The sequence below is a fragment of the Epinephelus moara genome, chromosome 16 (genome assembly GCF_006386435.1).
Source record: "Epinephelus moara isolate mb chromosome 16, YSFRI_EMoa_1.0, whole genome shotgun sequence".
Classification (NCBI taxonomy): Eukaryota; Metazoa; Chordata; class Actinopteri; order Perciformes; family Serranidae; genus Epinephelus; species Epinephelus moara.
Window position 1 is genome coordinate 12,668,423 of NC_065521.1, and position 26,682 is coordinate 12,695,104.

Genomic DNA, 26,682 nt, shown 5'->3' on the forward strand with positions numbered 1-26,682 from the left:
AAAACTGCAGACAAAACCAAACTTTTCATTCCAGGTTATATGAAGGCCAACCTCCCGTTCGGGGCCTGGTAATCAGTCCCACTGTTGCCCCGACTACGACGCCTCTGCCAACCTGAGTCAATTGAAACACTATATAACCATGTGTTGCCATTAAGAGTACATGAAAACTAGTTAGCAAGCTACAATAGAAGTCCAGAAAGTTAGCTAAGAGTAACAAATAAATGGCTTAAAATGTAGCAAATAGATATTTGAAATAATTCAGCAAAAGTAATGGATAAACTATTTAAATAATTAGGTAAAAGTAAATGATAAATGGCTGGAATAATTACCTTTACTTATCGGATGAATGGCTGAAAAAAAGTAGTAGTAAAATGGTTAAAACAGTGAGCTTAACATAATGGATTAACAGCTTAAATATTTATCTAAAATGAATGAATAAAGGGCAGAAACAGTTAACTGCAAGGAATGCATAAATGCTCAATAAAAGTAACTGCCTAAAATGGAAGGAGTCTCTGTATGTACGTATTGTACTATGTCCTTCCATGTCTCTAAAATCATTTATCAGATCAACTTCATACTCTCCAGATGTATTGGTAGGAATCCATGAAGTGCAGTGTCCAGTGTGAGCTCTTGAGATCTATGGCATATATCAATTAATAGTGCCTTACTACACCACAAGTACATACTGTTGTGTATTTAGAGAGCACCCCATTACAATTTGCACCACTAAACAGTATGCTGGGTACTCTCCGTCGCTGCCTACAGTGCATTCAAGAACAGTTTAGGAAGGAGAGACTGGAAAGGGCAACAGCGCAGAGATGTTACATTGTACCAAACTCAAACATTTAAGCACCAGGAGCGATGTAACTTTCAGAATCAATGTTTTTGTTCCTGGAAAGCCTGGCTTTGACTTCACTGAGGCCATAAAATGTTCATGTGAGTTTCTGCACCCAAATGAAACATACACCCTAGCACTGCTAGGGGATGCAACTATGTTATGGCAGGTGTATTGATTAGGACCCAAGGCAGCGCAGTGTTGAGTATGAAGTTGTTCGGATGAGTAATTCTTGAGAAAGCTGCAAGCAGAAATACCGGCGGCCAAGCAACCGGCCCCACTGTACGACACTGCACTATAAAAGAAGTGTTTGAAAGAGCCAGCCTGTGCTACTCCAAGTGGTAGCAGTCCAGATGCAAACCAACCTAAACAATGGTAATTCAATTATTGCATGAAAAAATTGTAACAGTATCCAGTTTTTGTAGTGTTATTTAGCATCCACTCTAAAATCAATTGAAATGAACCTATTTGGGACATGATGGGTGGTGTTAATGAAGAGAGTTCATCTGATAGCGATACATCAGACAAAAACATTGGGAACAACTGATGTAGAGACTAGAGTCATCCTTGTTTAATCATTCTGCTACACTTCAGCTACACATATGCTGCATGACTGAGGGTGTAATCAATGAAACTAACAGCTTCCACCTGGATTCACCTGGTTAACCTTCAGACAAAAATCATGTTCCTGATGTCTTATATAGTCACTGTAAAAAGAAGTCTCAGCAAATACTACTGCCGTAGCTTATACTACGGACTTCTAATATTATACTGAATGCAAAATGGTTTTAATGTGTCAAGATTTGGATGCAAGTACCAAATTGGCATGATTTGTATTCTGTGACCCTGCAGTCAGAGGCTCTGTTTATTTTATTTAGTGCACAAAGAATCTGCCCAGGAGGAAGATGTGGTTGTCAAAATAACAGAGGAGGAAGATGAGAAAGCTAGAGAAGGGGACAACCCTCCTCTGTATCAACTTGGCAGGGACAAATGTAGTCTTAAGTGCTTCATCAGCTCCACCTCTAAAGGAGAGAGAGAGTGTCCTCAGATACCGACCCAAAACATATTTAGTGTATACGTTTTAATGTCTGTCTTTGGGTGGGACTGTGTGACTTGTCCAGGCTAGGAAAGGCAAGAGAAGTCATGACATCAGTAACAGAGGAATCAAAGAAAGAAATCAAATTACAGTTAAGCTTAAAAGTGTGACAGAAAATGTCATGCAAAGGCATGAGTGAACAGATACATAGTTTCCTTGCTGCTGCTATCTTGAATGAGCTAGAAGGGCAGAAAGGCAGCAGAGCTGAAAGCTAAGCTGATGACCACTGTCGTGTGTTGACTGGCCCTGAGTCAAGCAGTGCTAGAGTGTCCCAAAGGACTCATCAGACAGTTCATCAAAATAACTGACAGGTGTTAGGAGCTGGTCCCAAATGCATTTCCTACTTCAAACCAATAAATGTAGCCACCAATCAGAGCTGTGACAAATCAAGAATGCCTGTTGTTGGAATTGTCAAGTCTTAGTTGATGTCTCCTTGTTTTTTTATGCAGCTACACTGGCCCAGACCTTTGACTTTTTAAATCAAAGAAGCAGGTATTTCCAAACCAGCCCAGTCACCAGAAGAAAACACTGGCATTGTACGTTTCTGCAAACCATGGATATGTCACATCTGTACATTTCATTCGTATCATATCAACGTTTCTATGTATAAGAGCTTACTTTTGTCATCAGGAGGTGGAGGGAATGGTGTATGGCAGTACACCTAGGTAAGACTCCTGCCAAGCTGGAGAGCACTGTTCAAGACCAACAAGTACAAAACTGGCCATTTTTAGGTGAGTCATTGTTGTGTGTACAGCAGCTTTTTAGTCACCAAACGGGTGTTTTTAGTGACCTGAGGCTGTGTTTCCACTAGGGGATTGTGCCATGACAAGTGGCTGTTTTTTTACACAAACACTGTTGTGTTATCTGCCAGGATAGCTCCACAAAAAGCAGTTGTTTTTGCCAAATCATTGGTGCACTTCCTGCTGGGATTGTGCCACTAAAAATGGGTATTTCATATCAAGTCAAGTCGTGATCATTTTCTAACCATAACCAAGCGTTTTTTTTTGTATCAAACCACATGCTAACCACAGCGTTGTTGAAACTCAAAGATACTTTAATTTCAACAAATCTGCTACATATTTTTTTTTTTTTTAAACACTTTATTTGTAATTTTCCAAATATCCTATAAAACAATCATATTCTCTGTTTTACAAATAGCCATAGCAAAAACAATCCCAAAAAGAGACAAAAACAAAGACAGACCAAACTGAAAATCAACCTGACAAACTTATCAAAGACAACTGACAGACAAAAAAAAAAAAAAAAACAACAAGTGCACCTAGTATTCCTTATTACAGGACAGTCCAAGGGCAGGTATAAAAGCTCAGAGTTCCAGTTCCAGACCAGGTAAATTGTTCACATAAGTTATTAGAGGGTCCCAGGTTTTGTGGAATCTGTGGATGGAACCGTTGAGGGTACATCTGATCTTTTCCAGCTTTACATTCTGCATAACGTCCCTAATCCAGTGGTGGTGTGATGGAGGAGCAACAGCCTTCCATTTAAATAAAATCAAGCGTCTGGCTAACAAGGAGGAGAAGGCAATGACCCTCTGTAAATGAGCGGGGGGAAGAGATCCCGTCGGTTCAGAAAACCAACCGAAAACAGCAACCAAGGGAGAAGGTGAAATGTTATAACCATATGCATTAGAGATGACTTCAAAAAAGGATGACCAGAAAGGGACAAGTTTCGGACAAGACCAGAACATATGATAGGAGGTAGCCGGGGTCTGTTTACATCTATCGCACGATGGGTCTATATTCGGAAATATTCTTGCTAGTTTAGCTTTCGAGAAGTGTAACCGATGCAACACTTTAAACTGTATTAAAGCATGTCTGGAGCATATGGAAGAAGAGTGGACTCTAGTAAGAGCCATATCCCATTCCTCATCGGACAGCGGGACCCCCAAATCACTTTCCCACTGTTCTCGAATATGGGAAATGGAGAGGTTACAGCTATCCATGATATGGGAATAAATAAATGATGTTCTCCTCTTATTCAGCATATTGACCCTTAATAGAGAATCCAAACAGGAAGGAGAGGGAAGGGTAGGGAAATCAGCAAACTTTTTACGAGTAAAATCTCTAATTTGCAAGTATCGAAAAAAATGATTATTGGTCAGACCGAATTTTCTGGATAATTGTTCAAAGCTAGCAAAAGTATCATTAACATACAAATCTTCAATACTACGAATTCCCTTGTCATACCAAATTTTGAAGCCATTGTCCACTAAAGATGGTTGAAAAAGATGATTACGTATTATTGGTGAGTGAACCGAAATACTCTGAATACCCAGACATCTTTTGAACTGCTTTATGATGCGTAGTGATTGAGTTACAATTATATTATCCTTAATATTATTAACTAGCGATGGTAGGGATGCACAGAGTAAGGCAGGGAGTGAGTGTGGACTGCTTGTAACCTTTTCAATCTGGAGCCATGCAGGGATCTTATCCTTCCAGTCTTTTAACCACAGAGAGATGGCATTAAAATTCGCAGCCCAATAATACGTGCGCAAATTTGGAAGTGAAAGCCCACCTACACATTTCGATCTTTCCATAAATTCTTTTCTTATACGAGCTGATTTATTATTCCATATAAAAGAAGAAACCATTTGATTAAATGCCTTGAAAAAAGATTTTGGTATGAAAACAGGTATCGCCTGAAACAAATACAGAAACTTTGGTACAATATTCATTTTTACAGAATTTACTCTCCCGATCAGAGATAGTGGCAGAATAGACCATCTTTTAATATCTTGTTTGCACTGTTCTAACAGAGGAGTAAGGTTACTTTTAAATAGACTGTAATAGGATTTGGTGACTTTTACACCCAGATATGTAAAGGACTCAGCGGATAACTTAAATGGCAGATTGGGATATTCTCTAGCATTACTATTAATGGGGAAATATTCGCTTTTAGTAAAATTTAATTTATACCCAGATATATTTCCAAATTCCTGCAAGACTCGAAGGATTTCGGGGATAGATGTGACAGGGTTGGTGACATATAATAACAGATCGTCTGCATAAAGCGAGACAGTGTGAGTTAGGCCACCACGTGAAATACCTTGTATACTGTTATTGCATCTAAGAGCTATGGCAAGTGGCTCTATAGCTAAAACGAAAAGCAACGGACTCACTGGATCCCCTTGTTTTGTCCCTCTGTGAAGAGGAAAGTACTCAGATGAGATACCGTTGGTATAAACTGAGGCAGTTGGATCAGTGTAAATGAGCTTAATAAGTTGAATGAAATTAGGGCCAAAACCAAACCTGCTAAGTGTATGAAAAAGATACTCCCACTCGACCCGATCAAACGCCTTTTCGGCATCAAGCGATATTACTGCTTCTGGGGATGGAGTGTTAGATTTAGTATAGATGATATTAAACAATCGTCTCAGGTTAAAATAGGATTGTCTGCCCTGGATAAACCCAGTCTGGTCCCCCGAAATGATATGAGGAAGAATTGTTTCAAGACGGAGTGCAATGGCCTTTGAGAACACTTTACCGTCACAATTTGTCAAGCTGATTGGTCTGTAAGATGAGCAATCTCGAGGGTCCTTATTCTTCTTTAATAACAGTGTAATAGATGCCTGGCGGAGCGTAGGTGGAAGAATGTTGTTCTCCAGTGCTTCTGCATAAACTGCAAGAAGAAGGGGGGCAAGTTTATCTTTAAATTTTTTATAAAAATCGGTTGGAAACCCATCTGGGCCAGGGGCTTTTCCACTCTGAAGAGACATTATTGCATTGTTAATTTCCTCCAGCGTCAGAGTTTGTTCCAATCGTTCTTTAAAACCAGAGTCAATTGTCGGAATGTTCAGATTAGAAAAAAAGGCGTCAAATTGGTTGTGACCTGGTGTTGACTCTGAAGAATATAGCTTAGAATAGAACTCTTTTAAGCAGTTATTAATAGCTTGATGATCCTCTGTTGAGGAGCCATCAGGTAGCATAATTTGCAAAATAATACGGGACGCAGCTTTTTGACGAAGTTGGCTAGCTAATAATTTGGAAGGTTTATCCCCCTCTTCATAGAATCTACTCCGGGATTTAAAGATGAGCCTCTCCGCTTGGGTGGTAGTTAAGAGATCAATTTCAGTTTGTAAGCCTACTCTTTTTCTAATCAAATCAGGGGTCGGAGAACCAGACATGAGTCCGTCCAGAGCCTTAATTTCTAAAGATAGCTCTACAGTGTTCTTATACTTCATTTTCCTAATATAAGCAGAGCGAGATATAATCTGCCCTCTGAGATACGCTTTAAGTGTTTCCCAAAGCGTTGAGGCTGAGATGCCATCAGTCCTGTTTACCTGCAGAAAAAAATCTATTTGTTCTGTAATGAACTTCACAAAGTCTAAATCAGCCAACAGGAGTGTGTCAAGCCGCCATGTCCGTTTTGTCCTCTGAGTCGGAAGAGTTACCTTAATACTCACAGGGGCATGATCAGAAATAATAATTGGGTCATATTTACAATCTGTAATAACACTCAGCAAATAGGGGTCAACCAGAAAGAAATCTATCCTGGAAAATGTCTTGTGTACATTAGAGTAAAATGAATACTCCCTGTTGGTGGGATGCTTAAATCTCCATGGGTCTATAAGTTTATGTATATCTATGAATGACTGGATTGTTTGCACAGATTTAGACGGTCTTGGTGCAGACTGAGAGGAGCGATCCAAGATAGAATCCATCACCATGTTGTAATCCCCAGACATTATCAAGTGATGACTATCCAGATTAGGGATGGAGCTTAGCATCTTTTTAAAAAAATGATCATCATCAAAGTTCGGGCCATAAATATTGACCAATATTAAGCGGAGTTGGAACAGCTCTCCCACAACCATTACATATCTGCCATTCGGGTCCAAGACAGTGTCTGATACAATGAAAGGAATTTTTTTATGAATAAGTATAGCTACTCCTCTACCTTTACAGTTAAATTGTGAATGGAACATTTGCCCCACCCAATCTTTATGAATTCTGGACTGGTCTCGATTTTGAAGGTGGGTTTCCTGTAGGAAAGCTATTCCAACCCCAAGATATTGTAAGTGAGAGAGAACCCTTTTTCTCTTGATTGCCTGATTCAGACCCTTCACATTCCATCTTATAATTTTCATGTCATCTCTACCTGGGACTAGGTGTGAATTATCCTGTCATCAGAACTACTCAATTCAAAAAAAACCTGTGTCTACCCCATTTAGATGGTAACAAAGACAAATAGATGCACAAACTGTATATAAAACAAATACCACATCCAAACTACTACATGTAACACATAAACAAGCCTTTAAAAGGCTGCCCCTCCCAGAAAACTTCAAACTACGGCAAACCTGCATTTGCATGCTACCTGCAGTGATGAATACCTTTTTCAACCATTGATGAACCTCTCAAACGGTATGGTAAATGACCTGTGACATCATTTTACATTATTGAAACCATGATACCCATAGGCTGTAGAAAGCCAATGTAATAAGACCGGTGGTGATCATAAAAAAACTTAGGATGGTTGTACATATGTAGCGTTGCATGTGATGTGAACACACATTCACACACAAAACGTTCACAGCGACATAAATAATACTAATTAAATAATAAAATAAAAAATAAAAAATATTGTCACAAAATATGACAGAATAATCATATCTTTAATGAAATCACCGTCTCTTTTAAATGTCTATTGGTATCACTGACCCGCTCATTACCTCAATCACCATTGTCCGTAACATGTAAAGCGGGGTGTCCGTCAGCAACAGTAATACTGTTATTCACGTAGGTCAGCGCCTCCTCAGGGTCGGTAAACTTCATGCGTTTCCCGTTGTGTGTGAACTGCAGAGTGGCTGGGTAGTAGAGGCCGAATTGAATCTTCGCGGCGTGGAGCTTCTTTTTGGACTCGGAGAAGGCTGCGCGTCGTTTGTTGACATCCGGGCTGTAGTCAGGAAATTTGTGGAATTTTGCTCCGTTGTAGGAGAGTGGGCCCCTCTGTCTGGCGAGGCGTAGGATCAATTCTTTGGTTTGAAAGTGATGGAGCTTGACAATGAATGGCCGCGGTCTGTTGTCACCATCTGCTGATTTTGGGGCCAAACTTCTGTGGGCTCTATCCACCGACGGCGGTTTCTCAAAATTATCTTCCCCGAGCACTTCAATGAGTAGTTTGGCGATGAATTCTGTTGGTCGCGGGCCCTCCACATTTTCCGGTATCCCCACCATGCGAATATTCTGCCGCCTGGTGTAGTTTTCCAGGTATGTCACCTTCTCCCTCAGAGCACCGTTCTCCTTAGCCAGCAAAGTTTGTGAAGCTTCCACACTGCTCATTCTCTTGTCGAACTCATTCAGTCCGTCCTCCATATCAGTAATTCGTTGGCCATACACACTCAGAATCGAATGTAGAGAAGCAATAGACGCCCGGTTCTCCTCCCGAAAAGAGTTGATAGAGGCTTGCACGGCTGTAACTGCATTCGCTAGCGCTTCCATGTTGTTAGCATAAGCTTTAGCATCTGCTTCTGAGCTAACGCTTGCCGTGGAGTCCGAGTTGCGTCGAGTTCTGGCTTTCTCTCTCCGCTCTTGGGCAGGTTTGGGAGGCATTTATCCCTTCATAGGATTATTAAAGTCACTAAGTGTTCGCTTCCAACGAAGTTGGAACAGTTACGAGGTCCAAAATGTAGAAATTTGNGTTCTGGCTTTCTCTCTCCGCTCTTGGGCAGGTTTGGGAGGCATTTATCCCTTCATAGGATTATTAAAGTCACTAAGTGTTCGCTTCCAACGAAGTTGGAACAGTTACGAGGTCCAAAATGTAGAAATTTGATAGATTTCTGCAGGAGCTGTGGAAGGCACGTCTACTCCCTACTCATGCTCGAGCTCCCTAAATCTGCTACATATTTATGTACAAATGTAACACATCTGTGGTTAGCAGAAACATAAAAAGCCATCATTCATTCTGAGGATTGGGTTTTTTAGGGATGATTTACCCAGAGGAGTTTTATGTCCATCAAAGCCTTAAAAAATGCTCCAACTGCAAGTTACCTTACATTGTCCATGCGGGACATGTACTGTACTTCTGTAACCCTTGACACCAGCAATAACTCCTCCCTCTTAACCACTCTGTAGCAATAAGTGGACTCTTCAAAGAGAAAAAGAAAGAAAAACATTTTCAAATAAGGTCTCAGACAAGTCAATTGCTGTACCCTCCAGGGAGCATCACCGTAATGGAAAGGAGAAAAGATGTTCAACACACATGATGAATCAAGCTGGACCTTTGAATGTGTATGGGGAGAGAGGAAGGTTTTGAACAATGACAGCCGCATTAAATATTCATTATTGTGAGCAGCGGAGCTGGACATTTGGGATATTAAAACCCGAGCCGACGCGGGCAGTGTGGCAGTATTCATTACAGCGGCAGAGTTTTGTCCACTCGTGAGTTTTGACGTTGCGGCCAATATCTTTTGTGTGGCAGCTCAGTCCCTCTGGCAAACACCGGACAGAAGAAGCGGAGAAAGAATAACGTGTTGAAAGGAGGGATTGGACAAGTCAATTACTGCAACCTCAGGGGAGCCTGGCAGCCTGGCTACAGTACAGACAAAGTAATAAGTAGTGATTTTCAGTCTCAGTCCCTTTACTGTAACCCAGCCGCATTGTGCGTGTGTTTGTGCTACAGGGTGTGTATGATTTATGGAAGACTGTGTGTGCAGTGTTGTTGTGCATATCAGAAACCATGTATGTGTCTTAGTGCCTGTGTATGACATGCTTATAAGGAATGTGTGTGTCTTTGAACAAGAACCTTTATCGTATGTGTTGTGTCATTGTGTGTATGACAAAATGTGTTTGCTTTCCTGTGCATAAGGCAGTGTGTGTGTGTGTGTGTGTGTGTGTGTGTGTGTGTGTGTGTGTNGTGTGTGTGTGTGTGTAGGACGTAATGCTCTTTATGAGGCTTAAGCAAATACCAGAAAGACAGAGGTTAGATATCCTCATTAAAAAACAGAGATACTGAGGTTGATAATGAGGTAAACTTTCAGGGAAAAAAAAAATGGAAGTTTGGGAGAGTGCGAGGCAACATGCTGATTTAAAAGTTATGATAATCTCCCAGAAAAAGAACAGCCCTGTGCTTTGGGTGCACATCAATTAAGAGTTTGTTCACAAAGTGGGGCAAAGCAAAACAGCAGTGTTGCCGGGAGGGAGGAGGTACTTGCTACCAAGAACACCTCGTCATTCAGCTCCACTCAAACTGCCAACATATGGCAAAAAAAGACTTACAAACTACGCATGTGACTGCAGTCTCTGATGTTAAGCATGATGAACTTATCTGCACTGTATCAATAATTTATCTTCTGAGATGTCATATTAAAGGGATAGTGCACCCAAAAATGAAAATTCAGCCATTATCTACTCACCTATATGCCGAGGGAGGCCCTGGTCAAGTTTTAGAGTCCTCACAACACTTACGGAGATCCGAGGGGGGAGTGGGTAGCAGCACAACTGCACACCTAATAGCTGACGGCGACCCAGATTAAAACGTCCAAGAACACATAATTGAAACCACAAAATATCTCCAACATGCTCGTCCGTAGTGATCCAAGTGTCAGTGTCAGTATGGAGATATTTTGTGGTTTCAATTATATGTTCTTGGACGTTTTAATCTGGGTCGCCCCCCCTCGGATCTCCTTAAGTGTTGTGAGAACTCTAAAACTTCACCAGAGCCTCCCTCGGCATATGGATGAGTAGATAATGGCTGAATTTTCATTTTTGGGTGCACTATCCCTTTAATGGTGAGGTGTGTAAGATTTAGGGTGATTTGATGGCGTCGAGCAGTGAATTGCAGATTGCAACCAGGTAAAACCGCTTCTAGCTAGAATTCCTTCAGTGTTATTTGTTCAGGAGGAGCCTAATTAGCTCTCCTATGGCAAGGTCTCCTCCTCTCCCTAACAAATGTACCATGTGATTAAAACCGGTAAACAGACTTAATAAAGTAGTTTCACCTTACCATTCAGGTTATCTCTGATGCTGTTTGACATGTTGGTGTGGGCAGCTCGTCCACCTGCTAATGTGTGCTCACCTTTTTTCTCCAATAACTTGAGATCCAGATTTTCAGGAAGTTTTTACTATGACCCAAATTATCTGAAGAGGTGTCCTCCTCTCCAAAACAAATGGACCCCATAAATTAGACCGGTAAAAACACTAAATAAAGTAGTTTCATGTTACAAACTAGTGTAACCCCCATACTGCTAGTTGCAGGTGGGTTTCTAAATATGGTGGCCGATGCAAAAATGTGAGATGCAAATGGTCCTATCTAGAGCCAATGTTTGGTTTGTCCGTTCTGGGCTTCTGTAGAAACATGGTTGTGCAACATGGCAATCTCCACAAACGAAGACCTGCTGCCTATGTAAGATATAAACGGCTCATTCTAAGATAACGAAAAGACAACAATTCTTTTTTTCAGGCAATTATACACTTTAGAAAACATTTTTATTGTATTATATTCCATTTCTGCTAATATATCCCCCATATCCTACACAGTGACCCGTTAAAACATTGACCTAGCCCTGTTCAGGACCGTCTTATCTACTGCAGTCCTAGAAACTTCACTCAATTTAGGCAAGCAGTTTCATACTGCTCTTTATCAGAGGTGGGGAAGCTAACAAGACAAACATTTGCAAAACCAACCGAGTGTTCATCCTTGAAGTCTGTTCTCTTGTTTGGAAAAACTTCAGATAAAACATTAATCTTATGTTTAGCTTGTCAAAGTCAGTTTTGGAGTGTGGAATGCTTGTTGTTGCCCATTGTGGCCTCTGGGGGAAAAATACTCCCGTCAACGGTGGTTCTCACCACATTTCAAGTTTTCAAGGAGGTGAAGAAGCTGCTTATCTCTAGGTCTAAAAAGTGAAGCCAATGTGAAAGTGCCTTAAAACTGTATCTTTCTAATGGCCAGCAGGGAGCACTCCACTGGTTGCAAAAAAAAAGGCTAACTGTATAGAGTGCTGCAGGGATGATGCTTATTCGTAGCATGGAGCTTACCATCGCCCCGGCTCCCTCAACAAAAAGCCAATGGGATTTTTATTTTGGATTTTGGATTATCACAGAAAATAAGCTCTGTGACAAACAAATGTTTATGATACTAATATGTTTTGTTCAGCAAGATAATCTTCACAAATAAACACCACTTTTATAATTTATTACTGATTTATTTTATGTTGCAGAACAAAAAGTTAAAGTCTCTCACAGACCAGCTTCTCATTTGAATCACTGACAAACATCGCTGGCAACAGGACAAATCAGCTGTTGCTAATTAACAATAATTTCGCAAGTAACTTGATGGTAGGCTAAAACTTTGAACTTAAAATGCTCTCTGTGCAGCTGGTATTTGTACTCAGCCAAACAGAACACTCCACTCTGTAACACCACTTCACAACCCTGAGTGGACAGTGTTTTTGTGGTTCCCACAACACAGAGTGACGCATCTTCTCTAGTAAAATGATCTAGCTGATCATGTCTTGTCACATTTTAAACTTAAATTAAGCTCAAATCAACAATTCAACTTTAGCAGTTTAATTGTTCTGAATTAGGACCTCCAGTATTTGGAGAAAGTTGCTTATGAAAAGAGAGGTATGCCACTTAATAGCTACTGTTACGTCAATGTGTCAGATAGATTATCAAAATTTCACACCTTCTGTCATTATGAACATTCACAAAATTTTATTATTTAACATCTTTGGAACAAAAATATATTTTGCAATGAACTGAGTTCTATATTATCATATCTCATTTTCAGGCTGTAGCTACAGGTTGTGAACATTTATTAGGTTGTCACTCAAAAGTGTTTTTGTCTTCACCTTACAGATTTCAGCTGTAGTTATTCATAATTTTAGTTTCTTCAAAAGTTGAATGTTAAACCTAAACAGATTTAATAAGGGATTTGAACAGATTCAGATTTCATAAGCAGATTCAATACTGACATTAAACTCAGATTGGATAAAATGCTGTCAAACCCAAACGCTAATTGTAACGGCTCACAAGAATAAGCAACTTCTACGATGTTTGAAAAGACACAATGCATTCCTGTTCATTGTTAGGTCTCCTGTATTGAAAAGTACTCTTTTTGCAGGAAAAGCACAGTTCCTCCGAAACTCAGCATTACAAATCAATTGCGTGTGAACATTATTCATAGGAGATACATTTAACAAGCTGCTCCACAGTTCTTTAAGGAGAGGAGTGAGACATTTTCAGGCATCTTGGTGCCATTTTTTGGTGCAACGTAACAATGAATAACCTGAAAATGAACTGGACTTGAGATGTAAAGGCTCTGAAGTTGAAATAAACCAATCCAAATGCGAAGGCGCTGGTTGCACTGCAGGAGCAGTACATTTTGGAACCAAATTTGTCAGCACTGCTGTGTGCTCCACTCAGTAAATTAATGAATGGTGATTTTTGAAGGAGTGATAGATGAGGAAAATTGAGGAGAGGAGTGGGCAATCATGGAGGAAGGATAAACAAGCTGTGACACAAACACAAGTTCACAGAGGATGTGAGAAAAAAAGAGGAGAGAGAACATTTACTCTTGGCTCTTGGAGGACATTTAAGAAAACTAAATATATCACATCCAGGTGCAAAACCAATTCCAACTTAACACAGACTTGTGTTAAAACGTCTACTGTCAGCAGTGCTAAACCAGCCCATTTCTGCACTACACTCTTGCTACAGCCCAGTAGAGGAAACACACACACACACACACACACACACACACACACACACACACACACACACAAAACACGGCGAGCAACTGGGTTCTTAGGTGCTACGAAAGTGCACTCAGGCATTTTACAGTATTGAGGTCGGCCTCAGCCATGTTTTGCTGAGCTTCATCAATCTCCAAGAGCTGTTACCAACAAGCTGAGTGCAGTGGGAAGGTTTGGACTGAAAAGAGGTGGAGAAAGAGAGGTGAAGGCAGTTGCATTAGAGGGGAAGAAGAAATAGGAGAAAGAAGAGAGACGGAAGGTCCGGGAGATGGTGTGAAGGGGTGATGGAGGGAAGGAGGAGACAATGTGAAAGATGGGAAGCGAGACACAAATGGAGAAAGAGACAGAATGAAGTACAAGAAAAAGACACAAAAGAAGGAAATGGTGTAATATAGTGGATCACAAGCAAGTACAGAAAGCAGGAAAGATGCAACAACAAGAAAGAGAGAATGTGAAAATGAAGGGGACCACATAGGGAGAGTAAAAACAAGACACTTGAGAGAGGAGGGAGAAGTAATGGATGTGGGGGGTGAGTAAAAGACAGGAAAAGAGGGTTAGAAGAAACAGAGGGGGGAGAAGGGAGTCAAACATGAAAAATACCAAAGGATGGGAAAAGCAGCTTTAAGGGGGAGAAGGAAAGAATCAGAAGGATAGAAAGAGAGGAAAGATACTAAGGTGGGAGGGAAATAAGCAGCTTATTAAAAGGGACTGGGCTGGAGACGGAGAGAAAAAGCAGCAGCAGCTTTTTCTTTGCTATCCTCCTGAGAAATCTGTGGATAATATGTTGCAGAGGAAAAACATTTTGCTTACCGCCCCTTAAAAACAGGCTTAACTAGGGGAAACCAAAAGGCACAGCAGAGAGAGATAAAACACGGTTGCTGACGGCAGCCGATTCAGCTGAGGCGCTGGACAGAACTGGGTTGGCGTCTTTATCACCTTATTTAACATAACGTGACATTTGGTGGGAGCCGTGATTCGCACAGACTTACAGTATCATCTGGGTGTTTAAGTATTAGACTTGTGCAAAAAGAATGAAACTGCAGCCTTTTGCTTAATCCACTGGGCTACACGGGGAAAGAAACCCAATATTTAATGTGTTACAGCAGAATCAGTTTAGACCCAACACAATACATTTAAAAAAAGGAATAACTACACTGAAAAAAAATGTCCACCCACAAACAGCGAGTAACAAGCTGAAAGCATTTCTTGAAACTAGCTTCAAAATTAGGCCAATGCAAAACACTATCCGACCTTTAAACTAATCAAAGGAATACTTTACCCACAAAATGATCATTTTTATGTCCATTACTCACCTGTGTTACCTTGAATTCATAAAGAAACATTGCTTTTCTTGCATGCCTCCACAGTTAACGAAGAATCCAATAACAGTGAAAATTCTTGATGAATAGCAGTAAAATGGAGACTGTGTTTAAGAACAACAACAAAACTACATCAGAACATCAGTTTATGAACCTAAAACACTTCTGCATTAACAGTCACAGGCACATAGAAGTAGCACGCCTGGGCAAGCATGTGCGTTGGAACTCTGCTCAGCAGATTTCAAATGCATGCCCAGATGTGCTTTTGTATGCATGTGTTTTAAATAGTAAGGTTTTAGTAATGAATGTGTTAGGATATACTGAGAGCATACAATTGGATGAATGAGACTTGGATTATACTGCATGAGTTGTGTCAGTGTTTGTACACAGATGTTTTGATGTAGTTCTGCTGTTGTTGAATAACGTTCCTGTTACTACAATTCCTTGAGAATTTTCTCAGTTTTTGAATCCTTCGTTCACTGTGTGTACTTCGTTCAGTATGCGAGAAATCAAGGCCACGAGGGGCAAGTCACTGACAAACAAATTGATATTTTGTGAGTCAAGTATTCCTTTTAAAAGTTTTGATATAGGCAGTGAGACTTTAACCTCTCTAACTCCGCCAGGACGCCGACGTCCTCGCTCCCCCCCCTCCTCTGTTAAATGGTATCTCCCAGGCGCACTACGTCATCAAACCATGTGATGTTTGGTATTGCCGGATTCAGGAAGCTGTCGACTTTTCAGAAATAGCATTGTTTTTCTTTTATTTATTATGTATTTCGCACCAGAGCAGCCTAATCACACAAAGTCCAAGATCGCGATGAGTGGTGACAAGTCATGTCATGGCATTTTTCAATGGGAAAAGTTAAAGGATTACTCGCGATCTTATGTGGAGCCATTAGCGGGGACTTAGCTCTTTTATAAAAGGTAAGAGTCTCACTCCTACCACTATTTTTGGCTGAGATATACCGTCTAGAAAGTGGGATCATAACTTTCACGTTTCATATGGCTTTATTTGGTGATATTTTATGGTGTTTCTGTGTCATAAACAACATCAGCTATCATAATCACACCTGATTTCAATAAGGTACAATGTTTGAAGCTGGCTGAGTGTTGTTTGATCACTGATAGTACTGTTTTGAAGCAGAGTGACCGACTTGTCATTTGGAGCTCCGCCTGGATCTTTTCATGGTAAAAACACTGTAGAATGGTCATACTTTGAGCAGTCTTCTTCAAATTTGAAACAAGTGTTCATTGATAGTGTGCCTACAGCCCCACAGTGTCATTTACCTGCTCAGATGAAGCCACAGACAGTTATTCATCCTGAAACACATTTTTTATTTTATTTTAGGCAAAATCTTCAATTTTTTACTGACTTCAGAGGCCCATTACTCTGTCTCTGTATCACCTAGAGTGTTTCTGACACTTTCACAAGAAACTTCAGAGAGTTTTCTTTCTGGCAAGACCTCATGCATGCATATAGTCACAGCGGTTCAGAAGCTACAGTCTTTTAATTTGGGTATGTCATTTTAGGCATTTTTGCTACAAAATGGGGGTGGAGTATTAATATATTATTTTAAAATAAAAAAGTGCTTTATGAGATGCAATAATCTGTCCTTAGTTTAGATTAACAAAACATCAATTCTTTAGGGGTGAATTCTGCTTCTTTGCACTTGAAGGTCAGTATGTTCACAAGGCTATAAACCTGAAAACATTCCATTGAGCCGGGCTCAGACAACATAAGTTTTAAAATCCTAACCGAATTTGAAATCAGGTTGCATCATGCTCACAGGTAGACACTTCACAGATGTTTTTCTCTCCCATCTAAAACAAGCACACACTACAAGCCTGAATGCACCACCTCACGTCTTCTCACGGGGAAGCAGATGTAAATAAAGAGACTGACATGAAGCGACAACTTGCTGTAATGCTTACAATGCTTTGCTTTGAGTAAAACAAAAGCAGAAGGCTAAATGAGTCTGGATGAGAAGAAGATGGTTGGAGAGATGCGGGCAACACTGGCTGTCTATTCTTCAGCGAGATCTAGATGTGAGATTTTAACTGTCAGTTTTAATATGTGTCAACAGCTAGCTCACGTTAGCCTCAAGGCCTAGACTGTTTCAGCTACTCTGTAATGACATTATCATAACCATAGCCATGCAGATTTTCAATCCTAAAGAAAAAATATCTCAGATATTTGAAATTATAGAGGCATTCCAATGAGCCTGCGAGCAGCTCAGGAGGCTTTAAGGTTCAGTACATAGGATTTAGAAGGATATATTGGCAGAGATAGAATATAATGTAATAAGTATGTTTTCTTAAGTGTACAATCACCGAGAAAGGGAAAAAAAAAAAAAAAAGGCATGTGTTTGACACCAAAGAATAAGCCATTTATATCTACATAGGAAGAAGCTCGTTGTCCACTGGAGTCCACCATGTCTCTGCAATAGCCCAGAACATACAAATCAAACACTGGCATTAGGTATGGCCATCCACGTTTTCACACTGACCATCGTAGTTAGCAGCCACTCAGTGACGAACTGTTTTAGTCACCTGGTCCCTTTGTTTCGGAGAGGAAGAGACAGATAATTTGGTTCATGGTAAAAACCTCCTAAAAAATGAACACTGAAGGAATTCTAACTGGGACAGTCTTCACTGCTAGACGCCACAAAATCCCCCTAAATCTTACACAGGAAATCATTTAAAACTGGATCTGTTCACCTGTCACATTACCTGATACTATGGGCCAAACATCAGTACCCACCAAGGTCCATGAACAAATTTCTCCTCTGACTGACGGGAGGGGTAAATCAGGGACAATAGTTCAATTAATTTTCTAGCATGGGGTGTCAACTGTTTCAATACTAATGCAGCAATATGCATTAAATCCCCTTTCAAATATATCATTTTGCATATTTAGATACAGTTTTGCTCTTAAGACTGTACCTTTAACCAGTTCAACCAAAATTTTGCTTTTGTCTTGACTATTTTTTAAAGACTGATCTGATGCTAAAGACACATTTTCTCCAAAAGATTCTTGGAATATAAGCGTAATGGCAATGCAATCATGCTAGCTGCTGTTCAAGTCTGTAAAAGGACAATGTCCAGCAGGACAGACTCTAATCTATTCATACATACTGTATATAACATGCTGGTATTCATTTCATAGTGCCAGCAGTCTGAGAGAGTTCGACATGCAGTAAAAGGATAATACGATATTCCAACTTTTCTGAATAACCCTTTTTTGGGTGTACAATAAATAGAATATTGTTGTTCAGCAAATAGATATTTTATCACTTTCTGCCTCATGTGTGTCTGGCTCACAGTATGGCTCTGAACAGGGGAAGGCCAACAGTGTGGCTTCAAAGATAGTAGCAAACGCAGACAAGGCTCCTTATCGCCGGGGTATCACAAAGTCATACTTTCGCCATCCCGGAGGAAGAGATGAGAGAGCGACAGGAGTAGACAGGGAGAGAGAAGAGGAGAGAGAAAAGAGAGAGGGGGGGAGAGAAAATGTTAAACTGTCTGGCCTTTTCTTGGCAATCCCACCACGATGTCTGTCTGAGAAATTAATCTTCTGTCATCTTTAGATAGGAATCTCACACTTATCTGTCTCCACCCACACCTCCCCCCCCCCCGTTCCCTCCTTCACTCAAATTCATTCTCTTTCCCTTTTTATATTTCTCATTTTCAGCTCATTTCCCCTTTTTAAACATTCACCTCTCCTCTTTTAACTGCACTTCCTGTTCTAACATTCATAGCATCTCTACCTGCCTTTTTTTTTATTGTCTTCTTACCTTTCTGAGGACAGGATGCTCTTTCCTTCTCTGTTGAAGCCATTATCCCCTGCCTGGCTACTTATCTTCTATCTATATCCCTCCATCGGTCCGTCTGGCCCACAGCTCAACACACTGACATGCACACACACACAATCGCAGCTCAATAGGGCCCTCACATACAGCTATCAAGCTTTCCATTCCTCTGTAAACTGTCATATTGTTATCAGCAGGATTGTGATGGTTTCTTTGGTCTCTTCCCTCATGGCTTTGGATGTGACACTGTGTGGAACTGCACATCTTATCTACCATAAAGAGACAACCTTTTGATCAAACATCCCAGCCCTTTATAACAAGGACTGCGTTTGATATCTGAACATCTGTAATGCAATTTGAATTTTTTTTGTTATCTAGTTGGCGATAAAGAAAACCATGAATGTGTGATGGGATTGCGCTGGAGTCCTTTTTTCTGTCAGTAGACAATTCTAATGGAGGGTTATCGTACCTGCTGTGTTTGTACCTCAGCAGGTTCATTTGGGGTTTTCTAAAAAAAATTAGTTTGTAGAAAGATTAGAGCCACAGCAATCTCTTAAAACTTGTTTTGCTAAAACTAAAACTATTTGTTACCTCGTTTCCAGTGCCATTTTCTGTTCAAAATTCTATAATACTGGTGATCATTACTAGTTTTTAAATCATCTGACAGTGTTGTCACCCCTCGTTACTGACGAGGACCACTAATGAAAATGGATGAACATTATGACGATGGCAACACTCTCTAGTCTCTGTGTAATATCACCATATAAGGTGATACTGCACTGCACATACAGTGTTGCCTCAAGGTAACAAACCCATATTTGGCTGTTTACACGCATAAATTAAATCCTCAGTTATGATGCATACTTTGAGAAAGAGCCAAGGACCTGAGGAAACGACTGTTTTATAGTCACATGACTCTCTGAAGGCCATGTTGAATCCCTTTTTGCAGCATTCATGAAAACATGAATGCTTTACACACATCTCCCCCCGGCAGCACAGAAGATTTATACAATCAGTACAGCTTCAAGGTGGACACCCAAGATTAGTGTCATCAATTCAGTATTTGACGTGTCATCAATTCAGTATTTGACCAAATGAGTAATGGCCAGAAAGGTGTTTTTGAAGAACATTATAATGTTACAGTGAAACTGACCTTTGACTTTTTGGATATAAAATGTCATCACTTTATTATTCTTATATCATTTTGGACATTTGTGTGAAATTTTGTCATAATTAGTGTATGAATTTTTTTGGTTATGGCCAAAAACATGTTTTGTGGAGTCACAGTGACCTTGACCTTTGACTGCCAAATTCTAATCAGTTCATTTGTTTGTGCCAAATTTGGTGAAACTCCCTCAAGGCTTGCTTGAGATATTGCGTTCACCAAAGTAAGACGTACACAAGGTCATGGGGACCTTGACGTTTGACCATCAAGTTCTAGTGAGTTCTTCTGTGACTTAAAGCTATAGTTGGTAATGTTGGAGAGCTAGCAAGATTTGAAAGCGGCACCTCCTCTAAGCTCCACCACCCTCCTCCCCCTCCCGTCAGTGCTCCGTCCAAAGCCACGCCCCCACAAACTTGAACGTGCATCCTCTAGTAAACCGACAGAGAAGCTGTTAGCATTGGGCTAATACGAGCTACAAAAGTAGCTAAGTTGGCTGACGTTACATATTTCATGAAAATAACAAATCCCCCCCGAAGCAAAACAAATAATTACCTGTCTAACAGAAAGACAGCAACCTCTGCATCACTTTTCAGGCCCTTCAGCTCCCTCAGTTGCCGTTCAAAAGCTGCGATGTTGGTTGACTCTGGTTTGTCCTCTCACTTTATCCAAAGCCTTTTTTGTCGCAGCCTTTTCTGCCTCCGACTTTCTTTTCTTAGCCTGTTTAGCGGGGCGAGCCGTTACAAGTAACGCTGGAAGGGGTACTTTTGGCTGCATTTTCTCTGCCATTGTTCAGCAAACTTATTCTCCGGCTAACTCTGTATTTCTGCTGAGGAGTGTGCTGAATATTTCCGGCAATGGTGACACGTGATGAGTGCACGCAGGAAGGAGGAAGGGACAGAAGTGGGCTTGGGCAGGACGAGACATGAAGGCATCTGATTGTTTCTTTCCACTCACACCAAGAGGCAGGGATTGGTCAGAGTTTTTACAGGCCTGCAGCTGCCACAGAGGTCGGATTTTTTTTCGTTCCTTTTTCTGAACACATTATGTATTGACTACTCTCAGGATGGAAGGACCATTTCACCCAGTATAACAAAAAGTGTTTCTGAACAGGATTACCAACTATGGCTTTAAAGTGGATGTTTGTGCCAAGTTTGAAGAAATTCCTTTACGGTGTTCTTGAGGTATTGCATTCATGAGAAAGCAACTGATAGGGTCACAGTGACCTTGACCGGCAAAATCTAATCAGTTCATCATTGAGTCCAAGTGGAAGTCTGTACCAAACTTAAAGAAATTCCCTCAAGGAATTTTTCTAAAAATCATGTTTATGAGATGGACGGACAACCTGAAAACATAATCCCTCCTGCCACAGCTATTGCCGGAGTGGAGGCATAAAAATGGTCTGGAAAAAGTCTTTTTCTGTCATTTTACAATCTGGAAAAAAATGGATTCACAATAATATGTGGGTGAAGTTTAATTTTTAATAGTTTTCTGCTCTTTATTCGATAATTGTTGCTTTGAGGTAACACCGTATGTTTAGGAGGTCTTATCACTCCATTTTTTATATTGTAGATACTGTTGTGTTCAACAGCATGGCCATCATCAATTTTTTTTTTTATCTCTACAAATTAATCTAGATACATTTAATAATGTTAGTTGTAATTAAAATCAGGCTATGACACTGTATAGTCGATTATAACAGTACACCTTTTGAGTCCTGTTCCCCAATGGTGCAATGTTGTCTGAGGGTAGCATTCAGGCAAAAAATCTTTTTATTTCCAATTGTATGCATTGTAAACTGGGGAGGTCACTACATATTTTCCCATGAGTATGTAATACATTTTTTTTTTTTTAAACTGTTAACAATAAGTCTTTTTTTAATTTGTTACCATTATGTTTTTGTGATGCTATAAAATGACAAAGGTGTACCCTCCAAAAACATTTCTTGAATATTTTGTTAAATTATGTTTACTTGGTCAACTTTATGATGAAAAAATATTACAAGCTTTATTTTTTTTACCAAGTGCATTATCATGTGTACCATAGAGGGTTAAACCATCCTCAGATTCGGAGGTTAAGAAGTTGGGAGATCATGAGGGTTGCTCAATTCAATTCTTTTGTTCACTTCCCTTTTAGCATATGTTCAACACATTAATTATTTAACACAGCACTGCAAATTGCCTCCAGGCCCAAAATTCACTCATTGAAATTTCTTTATTTTTCTTTGCTTTTTTTAAGACCGTGTAAATGAGCTCAGCTGCTGTTCCTCTGCTTTGCATAAAGTGACGCTAAATAAGATCGGATGCCATAATGTTTTGACGCGCGTTGTGGAAAGTAAGAGAGTGCAAAACAAAGTGTTTTCTGAACTTGGAATAATGGTTAGTGAGAAAACGTTTTTGGAACTGCAAGTGTGCAAACATCCAGCAAAAGGAGAGCTGTATGTAAGGAAATATCAGTCACATAGCCAGATGTCATCAGCTCAACAAAAACATCAGTGATTGAAAAAATCAGTGGGAGATTATTGATAAAACTTCTAAATGTCCTTTGACTAGATTATTTCTGTAAATAGAAAATATAAAGGCCTACTTAATCACTATTACCAGCTGCTTTAATCATATCTAACTGGACTGGAGCTGCTATAAATGACTTAAAGTCAGGAAAAACAGAGAAGAGAGACCTACATAAACCAAAAAGGTGAAGACATGTTTAAAAAAAAAAAACAGACACTTGCAGTGCTGCACTTTGTCTTGTGTTTTGGTCCTGAACTGAGAGCTCCAGTAAAATAACTTTGTAATGCGTCTTTGAATATGCATTTCTCTGTCTGCCTCCCTTCATGTTTTGGCCTGGCTATAATCTCTCAGCCCCTGCATGTGTCAGACAAAACAGTGCAGCAGATTTTACACCTTCCGAGACATTTAATTTCAGACACAATTTCCTCTGCCGCAATGGTCAGTCAACAGTGATACATCAGCTGCAGCAGACAATTCTATAAATTTCCATTCCCTCCTCTCATATGTTGCCCCTCTAAACAGGAATGCCCCAAAATACACATAAAAAGAGACCAAACAAGACATTTTCAACGGGGCACAATACCTCTGCACAGTCCTTTGATAAAAGCACAAATGCATTTAGGATGTTTAGCACCTAAAAAGAGCCACAAAGCCTGAGTATATATCCGCATGGTCTCTGTAGCTGCAGCCCACTCTGACACAAGCACAGTAAAGAAGAACCTCTGACAGACTACATGATGTGCTCTGTACTTATCTCAGCAGAATGATAACACAACAAAGTTATTTATTTTGTTCCTGTTTCTGTGCACATTAATCACTGAAGGCTTTTTGACATAAAGATTGGTCTGGGCTTACTTTATTGTAAAGGTATAATGTTTATTGATGCTTGTCATCGTACAGCAACAACGGCAAAGGAAACGTTTAAGATTAAAAGCTGTTGTAATGTTGTCTGTCACTGACTTATGGAGGAATCACTCAAGTGGAAATTAAACTCAATGTTGGGACTTTTTGGAGGGAAGTGATTGATGCTGATGATGAATGGCAGTCATTAGGTTAACACCGCCTGCCATTATTAAAACCTCTGGAAACCCAAATCCACAATAGCCTTCTAACTATGTAATTTAGGGTCTTATGTACATCATATTAAACATGTAAAAACAATTAGAAATCAGTTTCCATCCAAATTCAAAACATCTGTCTTTTAAGTTTTTGTACATTCTTGAAATTGGGTTTGATTTGGCCTTGGTTATCTCTGAGATTTATTACGCAATAAATTCCAAACCAATCATAACTCATCCGTCAGTTGTCTCATCCCGCCCCCCAGTGGCAGCGCAACAAAACCTTTGTGCTCCAGCTAAATCTGCCTCTTTGAGTCTGAGCCAACAAACAGCTTTCTAGTCTGATGTTTAGAAAATACAGATCGTAAACTGGCTGAACCGCTCGGCTGCGACCCAGCGGAGGCTCTGCCTCCAGCGGGCTCCCAGCAGCACTCGAATCAGGTTGACTGGCTCCAGAGCCCGGACAATCCGAGCCTTTGCAGCTCGTGGAGCTGCAGGAAGAGGTGGCTTGTGAGCGGCCGGGCCCGGTGCCAGTGTCGGCTCGCGGGGAGGGGACGTAATGTGCACCCTTCCTCACCCCTAACCCCAACCCCAAGCACTTAGCTTTGCTACGCATAAACATATCCCCAATCGCGGAGGTGATGCTGTGGGAAACAACACAATTTCCCCAATCGCGGAGGTGATGCTGTGGGAAACAACACAATTTTAGCCGGAGGGGAACATTATTCGAGGCGGGCAAATACTTCTACACAACGCCAGAGAGACCGGCACCGGTCTCTCCCGCTTTGAGGGTCGGTGTGTGTGTCAGAGTAAAAACATATTTAATCTATTAAGACTGGATGTGTTTGAATGAAAAAGGCTATTATCAGAAAAACGGAGCAGATTTATGTTTTCAATGAAAACGTATCTCAATGAAGAAAGGCAAAGCGCTAGCCTCCCATTGTCATTCATCTCAGCTAACATTGCATGTAAAAGTTATGCTAACTATTCTACAAAGTAACATTAATATGAATCACAAAACATTTTGAAACTTACCATTCAGTGACCACCTGAAAGGAATCATTTTCAGCTGGCAGGGCTTCTGCTTCGTCCTCTGAATCATCAGAGGGCTCAAACATGTACGGCTGGATTAAATTTGTGGCAGCCATTGCTGAGCCAGGGAGATGTCAATCAAAACGAGGGAGCTGTCAATCAGAGCGTTATCTGCCACGCCCACTCTGTCCTGGCAAGTGGTCTAAACAGCAAAATGAGCTGTTTTTAAACCAGGTTTTCTAATAGTTATGAATGGTTATTTTCACTCAGACTTTTGTGGATGATTAATGAGACACTCGACTTTGATATAATATATGCATTTTTACTATTTCAAGCTGTGTTTCCAAAGGCTTTAAAACATTATTAATACCATTAATGAGCTGTACTGGTTTTACACGTGCAGTCTGGTATTTGGCTTGTGGCCAGTTTCTGATCAGGTTTGGATCAGGACTTCTCAGGCTGCAATCAGTTCAGCGTCAAACTCAATCATTCTACTGCTCAAGTTGGGCTCACACAAAGCGGAAACCTCACAGGCTAAAATATGAAGCCAATGCAGAGCCAAAAACTGTAGTTCCTCTAATGGCCACTAGAGGTTAGCTCCAAGAGCGAGTCAATCTCCATGGAGCCCCATGTCAAAATGCCGAACTTTACGACAGAATTAAACATGTTCGCAGCCTGGTGCAAAAACGGTTTTGGTGTCTATAGCCTGGGTCTTCAAAGGAGGTCCACGACCTTTCGGGGGCCCTGAAAGTGTCGACAAATTACTGCTTGACAATCTAAGATTTAATTCAATTTTTTTTGGTCAAAAATCAAAAGGTGTCTGAAAATACACATTGACATGAATCCAATATATTATTGGTGAAGATAAATGGGTCTGCTCATAAAAATCATTTAATTTACATAATAACAAGATAGTTAGCTAACAGTTACGTACTAAATATGCTGGCAAATTAGCTATATTATTATTTCAAGTGTACAGACATTCTTGTGAGTCACAGTAAATCGTTTTGTAACTTCACAAGTAAGAGACTCTGACACACCATCCACCTCAGAAACCACTGGTGAAAATGCAGAGAGTGAGGGTAACACACCCAGCCATGCTACAACTGCTACTGACTTAGCAGCTCCCGGCAAGCGCTAATGAGAGAAGACCCGAAAATATTCAGAGAACTATCTCAAGTTCAACTCAGACGACCATGCTAACCACTGCACCACCATGCCGCCTGTTTAAATGTTGTTTAGGCCTAAATTTACACACAATTAAGGATGTAGCTGCTCTGAGTGACAGAAGGGTGCCGTCCATGGACAAGTCGCTGCCATGGCAACACTGTTGGTAAGTTAACATAACCATGGCATAACCCCAGATTCAAAGAGTACGGGTGTAGCTGTAGCTATTGCTATTTCAATGTGTTTTCAGTTCACGAAAGTTAATTGTAACTTTTTGGTCGCATAAAAAAGCCTTCCTAATATAAGTTTTTAGCTGTACTAAAAGACCTTTAAAGGAGTTGGATATTTCATATTTCCAGTAAGTTTTGTTTTGATGGTTTCATGACTGTCTCTTGCTGGCAAATATTAGCATTATCACAGTTAACCATAGCTGTGAATGCACCCTGCTAACCAAGCTAGCAGCTAGCAAAGGAAGTAGCTCCACCTTCTCGTCTAAATATAGTCGCTTCTGGCTCCAAAAATCCAAGATGACAGCCAAAATGCCAAACTCAAGCTTTACAACAGGATTCCACAACCCATTGGGTGACGTCACAGTGGCTACGTCCATTAATTTATACAGTCTATGGTTCATCCACGCATAATAAAATACCAAAAACATACTGAAGACCAATACCACTCGAGACACACAACTGAAGTTAACAATGCAAAGCCAAAATCATGATGTTTCATGTGAATACATCCATCCAACAAGCTGCCTGATATAAAGCTAGTGTAAACGAGACAACACAGGGAGGAGGACGGAGGGTGAGAGGCTGGGAGGGAGGGAGGGGTGGAAGGAAAAGGAGAGATGCTTACGTGTTTCTCTCCTTCGATCCTCTTGTCAGCCTGTTGAACAGCCTCCAGGTACTTAAAATGCATCTCCATCAGTCGATCAACCTGGAGAGAGAACGAAACAGACAGAGAGAAAGTGAGAGACTGCAG

The 26,682-nt window shown here is 40.5% G+C and overlaps 1 protein-coding gene across 1 annotated transcript in view; it reads right to left on the bottom strand.

Annotated features, from left to right (window-relative positions):
- Window positions 1-26,682, bottom strand: part of ctnnbl1 (catenin, beta like 1) — a 109,606-nt gene that overhangs the window by 19,617 nt on the left and 63,307 nt on the right. Inside the window, exon 13 of the mRNA XM_050064423.1 lies at window positions 26,557-26,637. Within this exon, the coding sequence (XP_049920380.1) occupies window positions 26,557-26,637 (81 nt within the window). The remainder of the gene's footprint in view (window positions 1-26,556; window positions 26,638-26,682) is intronic.